This window comes from Bremia lactucae, assembly GCF_004359215.1.
Source record: "Bremia lactucae strain SF5 chromosome Unknown BlacSF5_NotPlaced_19_SHOA01000004.1_2068294bp, whole genome shotgun sequence".
Taxonomy (NCBI): domain Eukaryota; phylum Oomycota; class Peronosporomycetes; order Peronosporales; family Peronosporaceae; genus Bremia; species Bremia lactucae.
The window spans coordinates 1,962,710-1,968,632 of NW_027152031.1; the positions used below are offsets into that span (position 1 = coordinate 1,962,710).

At 44.1% G+C, this 5,923-nt stretch overlaps 2 protein-coding genes across 2 annotated transcripts; both read left to right on the plus strand.

Annotated features, from left to right (window-relative positions):
- Positions 1-3,559: 3,559 nt before the first annotated feature.
- On the plus strand, positions 3,560-4,108 carry CCR75_003263 (uncharacterized protein; the record flags this gene model as incomplete). Its single annotated transcript, XM_067961360.1, has 1 exon — positions 3,560-4,108. One exon carries the CDS (start codon positions 3,560-3,562, stop codon positions 4,106-4,108), a length of 549 nt encoding a protein of 182 aa, XP_067821749.1.
- Positions 4,109-4,127: 19 nt separating this feature from the next.
- Positions 4,128-4,498, plus strand: CCR75_003264 (uncharacterized protein; the record flags this gene model as incomplete). The annotated part of the gene is made up of 2 exons (XM_067961361.1): positions 4,128-4,300; positions 4,339-4,498. The coding sequence occupies 2 exons, from the start codon at positions 4,128-4,130 to the stop codon at positions 4,496-4,498; spliced, it is 333 nt and encodes a 110-aa protein (XP_067821754.1).
- Positions 4,499-5,923: the final 1,425 nt, after the last annotated feature.

Genomic DNA, 5,923 nt, shown 5'->3' on the forward strand with positions numbered 1-5,923 from the left:
ATCGCACTCACTCGTAGTACATCCACACGCTTGTGGACGCTCCAAGACGTTCATCAGATGGCCATCTGATAAACAAGTGACAGGCATCTTTACGGATCGATGCTTCCAGCTGATCCTTGGCTCGTATTTTCTGAGCCAAGGTAAACCTAAGATGACATCAAACTTGTCATCCAAACCCAGTACGATGAAATCATCATCGTACTGTAAATCTTTTAACGTGTAGTGAAATTTTACTACGCATTTCATTACTGTTATCGATGCGCCTGTCGCTGGACGCACCGTCATCCTCGTTTGAGGGATGTCGCGCTCAACATATTTGAGCCTACGACCCTCTAGTGACTTGCGACGAATAAAGTTATTCGACGCTTCGCAGTTCACTAGGTCTCTGAGCGACAAATCATTTGTCGCTTTAAACTTCAAGGTGATGAGGGATACCTCATCACCAGGTGCAGAGACACATTATGATTGTGTGTCTGGAGCAACTTTAGCCAAGATATTTGCAAATTCTCAAGAGGTTGCTGGATCAGTAGTGCGGTGCGCCCCTACTGACCCCGACAATTTTTTGAGGTCCGCCTCGTTGTTGCAATTTCACAACAACGTCGGACCCGTGACCGTTGCCTTTTCTGGCATTCCGTCTATAATAACGTTCAGTACTTCTCGGTACTGGGCGTGGAGCACTGCGCTAATAAGCGTAGTGTCCTAATTTTTGGCAGCGATTGCATTTCTGCGATCGCTTATTGCTCGAAAAGCGAGGTCTCTCGCTTTCGACATAAGAGAGGTCCTTGGGCTCTGGACCTCCTAACTCGTGTCGTCTTGGAGGACGATACGATGACGAACTAGCTTGGGCCTGTCTCAAGCTAAAGTCCTCCTGTTCCGCTACGGATATTTCTTCTTCAAGCGTATCCAGTTCCAAGCGAATAGGCGGGTCTTTACGGGACCATCCATAAGACCTTGCATGAACACCGTAATCAACGTGTGTTCATGGACTGGGTTATTTGTAATTTAACTCGCTAAGAGTCGTATGTGCTGGGCATATGCGTGCACATCACGCTTGCCATGCTTGAGTTTCAGAAGCTCTGAACGAGCTCTGAACTCAGCTTTTGGCGGTTCAAATGTCTGTTTGAGCCGGGTTTTAAGAGCCTCTAGCGACTTACAGACCTATGGGTCGCGCAACTTAAGGCCCAATGCCCAAGTTTTGGCACGACCTGCCAGATTTGATTGAGCGAATGCGATTTGCATTTGCTCGTCGATGATGTGACGTGCCCTTGTGGCATCGTCCAACTCGACAAACCATCTCAAGAGGGAGTCTTCTTCGACTCCCCTATACTTAGAGATGTCAATCTTTAAGGTTTCGGGGCGACGCATTTGCGTCCTTCCAGGTACAGGGTCGTACCTGTTGTAATCTCAACAGTTCTGCCTGTTGAGAGCCTTGCTGATTCAGCAAGGCTACCTTCACCTTCATCTCGTCAAGTTCATGTTCTATGAACTTGGCGATGGCTGAATGGAGTGCATCTCTGTCCGAATTGGACAGCATTGCCAAGATTGCATCGTTTCCTACGGTCGAACTCATTCGATCGACCGCACTCCTTTCTATGTCTCTTAGAAAGGAGTAGCTATCACGGGAAACGTAATGCGTATTACCACTATCATCTAACATGTCCATGTGAGATGAAGGAAATGTGGTACTTGGACGGACTACGAAGTGCTATTAGGTGTAACGGGGCACTACGACTTGTACTGCTTCAGTACAAGTCCACTTCACACTGCTTCAGTTGCGAGTGGTGCCTTACGTTATTTCACGTACACTAGTACGTGCAGAGGAAGACTTCTCTTTAAGGTAACTAGCTTAAAGAGGGTAAAATGAAAACTGTATAAATATAGTTTAGTATCTCTTCTTTCTATCTGTTAACTCTAACTTAATTATAAACTAATACTAAACATGCAATTGAATTCTTATCTTATCTGTCTCTCTCTTTTGTGGACATCTACAGTTGACTAGCCTGCGGTATAAATAGATATAATGGCCTATACCTATTTATGGATAAGATTTCTAAACATTACCAATTCAAATTATATCCTTCAAATATTACCGACCTTTTAGATAATATATTTATTAACAACCTATAAGTGTTAATTGCATGTAACGATACACTCCGGTACACTTAAGATCTGTAATCTGCGTGTTGTTTGGTAGAATAAGTGACAACATCATCGCATTGAACCCTTTGCTTAATACAGTTATGTAGATATCATCGTCGTCATCATCGTACTCTATCTGATGACCTGTGTCGCGTCATGGGTCAGAACCTAGGCGACGAGACAGCACGTCAGCAAGACTAATGTTCCCGCCGAGCTTTCAATACACCTCGAAGTTGTATTTGGCGAAGAACTTAAGCAATAAGCCATACGCTGGGAAACGTGGGGACTCTTGGCGGCGATTTGCAATGCAGTATGCTCCGCATAGATCAAGAACAACTTTTGCCGAGCATTTACACACCTATTCAGATCAAAGCGTAAAGCATAACCCACGATTTCTTGTCATGATCCGGGTATTTTTTCTCAACTGACCTCATTTCTTGTGACCGGAAGTTCACGATGCATTCGTGACCCTCGTCATCGAATCCATAAGGGCGCTTACTATCGCAAACTTTCTCGCAAATTTTGCGAATAGTCTAAGTTTCTGATGCACGCGTCACACACGACGTGACATGGCTTCAAATTATCCGATAATATCAACAACTGAGCTTTCACCAAGCTCGTCTTGTCGGAATCGAGAGCGGTTTAGTATTCTGTCTTCTGTAACCTAACAGCGTCTTTCCTTAAATAAATCAATAGCGATTGAATATGCTCATTGAATTTTTTTAGACTCAAGCAAGAATTTTGCCAAACCGAGCCAATGACGCAGCGCAGTCAGGTTCTTTTGTGTCGGCTAGGGACAAATCGATGCGACTTTCAAAGTTATCGCGGACGCCTTCCTTGCCACAGATCATCCAAATATCGGAATCTGGGGGACATAAATCTTTTAGCTCGCGTACAATTCGTTATCTTTTATCGATTGGAATACCTGCTTCAAGTGTCAAAGATAACCTTCTGATGCACTGAGCTGACGCTTATCGCGGCTCTGAACAAAGATGTAATCAAACAATCTTGCCGCAAAATTGCGACGCGGGCGAAGTACCTATGTCACCATCTGATTTATTGTGGCTGGAGCGTTTTCAGGACCTTATGGTAAAGTAGCCATTCCCAAACAGCCCGCTTGGGGTGCTAATTGCAGTGAATGGAACGTCACTGTCTCCGAGCACGTATCGATATATGAGGGCAAGGCAAATCCTGCTATGACCGCGCAGAAGGTGTATCGCTTATTATTCGAGCTACACAGGACTCCCTGCGTGGAAAGGGCAACGTGCGAAGCCACCTGCACAAGCTTTTGATATAAGGAATTAGCTAGCGAAGTATTCTCGCCCGTGAATGACTTCAGATGGTGGATCATATGCTGCGAAGCTTCCAGCACTAACGTGCTATGATGAATCACGACGCAAAGTATTATTCAGCTCTAAAAATGACGACGTTCACGTCAGAGCTACTTCGAGAGATGATCATCACTGCTGAATCAAAAAGTGAAGACTGGGAAGGTAATATCTTCGGCTACAAGGAGCGAAGAGGTCCCAAGGCATGCATGGTGGCAGTAAATAAGGCAGGATACCACACAAATCTTCGGACAAGAAGCCAGCAACCAAGACAAGGAGTGGTGGTTGTTATAATTGTGGTGGGAATCATTTTAAACGTGATTGCCCGGATCTTGATGGGAAGAAGAACGCAAGAACAAATCATGCGTGTTCAGGAAGGACACAACTGGAGCAATGAGCCGCAGAAAATCGGACTGATGAAAGTGAAGAAGTTCAAAAGCGTAAAGTCGTTATTGGAGATGCTGTCAAACTTGTCGATAAAGACTATAAAAATTGTCGATGGTACTTTGATACGGGGTCCAATGCACATATCACAGCGTGCAGCGAGTACTCCAAGACGCTGCAAAGCATGGAAGATAGCGAGAGGAACCCATTTATCCCGAAATTTGCTGACGGCGTCGATACCAAAGCGGAAGGGTTGAAAAAAATCTTCTTGCAGTTATGGCTGACGAGCAAATGGTGATATTGATGATTAAGGATGTTTTGTGCGTCCTAGGTGCCGGCTGCAACCTTCTCTCACCTGGACTATCACTAGACCAAGGATTTAAGACGACGCGGGAAAAGGACGCTTCATTGTTTGGATTGATGAAAGATGGAGCAGATGTGATTCGAACGTCTTAGAGAACCACCTGTGGATATTTTTGACATACAGCATTAGCAGTTATGTAAACATAAAGGGCCGCGTCAAAGATAAGAAGGTAGTCTTTGCAAACTTTGCTGTTACAGATGGTCTGACAGACATTGGCGTCTGGCATATTAGACTTGGACATGTATGTTCCGAGTACATCAGGCTGATGGTTGACGTAGATTAGCTAAGGGCGTCATGGTTCAACGCCGGGGTAAATTTGACTGTGCAGATTGCCACTTCGGCAAGCAACACAGAATAACATACCGTAAGACACTCGACAGGAACATTACGAGAGTATATGATGTCATTTTTTGCTGTCTTACTTATACCTGGGGTAAGTAATGGGTCACCATATTCCGCGGTTCTAGTGGTCATGGATGGCTACTCGCGCTACGTGAAGACATATTTGTTAATGTCTAAGACCGAGTGCGAAGTGAACCAACATATGAAAAGTCCTATAAAGTGGGCTGAGCGACAACTTGGAAATCGAGTTGATCGAGTCATTCCCCGTGATCTAATAGAAGGTGATGCAGGTTAACGATGCTTAGTACGTCAAGTACTGACTGATAAGGGACAAGGGTTCTGGAATGGAACGATGGAGACCTGGTACATCAAAAATAGTATCGTGCACACTAAGGTCCAAAGGCGTTTCAATGGGCGACCTGGTACATCAAAAATAGTATCGTGCACACTATGGTCCAAAGGCCAAAGGCGTTTCAATGGGCGAACGCATCAGACACTGATAGGAATGGTCAAGGCAATGATGCACCAGTCTGGATTCCCGAGGTCCTTTTGGGTGCACGCACTAGAAAATGCTGTGTGCGTGAAGAACAGGGTGTACTGCAAGGGTGCAGGATGCTTGCCTTATGAAACCATATTTGTGTCAAAGCCGGACATACACCACGTAAGATCGTTTGGCTCTTTAACCTACTGCCATGCCCCAGTGTTGAAGAAGAGAAAACTAAATATGCATTGCAAAACGGTTTTCTGCTTGGCTACCGAGAGATTTTTTTCATTTGTCACGTGTATTTCCCAACGGAACACAAGAAAGGCTTTGTTGGATCAATGGCATTTTCGGCGAGTTTAAGAGCGCTATCTTGGTCACCATCCCCATATGCAACAAGCTCGCCCTCCTCAGGTGACTCGTTAAATGTGTGCAGCCATTACATAACCTTTGCGAGATATGAGCTCTCATAGCGATCCTTGTATTTGACTAATTCGTTGATCTTCACGTCCGATGAGCAGCGCGTTTGCAGTAATGTTAAGATTGCAAAGGGTTGTCCCGCTACATAAACACTATTTCCTATAAGAGGAATAATAAATGGTATTTTTTATGAGAGGAAATAAATGAAGAAGTACGAATTATTATCGTTAAAATTTTTGACTTAATAGTTCCAACATTACCAACTTTGGTAATATTGACGCAGTAAGACATTCGTTCTATTAATTGATTTATTTAAGTTAAAAATCAACCCGCCAATTGTTTTAAAGCACGATTGTGCGGTGCGCAAGGAGGCGCCATACATAGTTTGTTATTAACATAATAAAGTCAGTAGTAGATAAAAGATCGTTACGTAGAAACTTGGTTGTTTAATCCAGCTTTACTTTA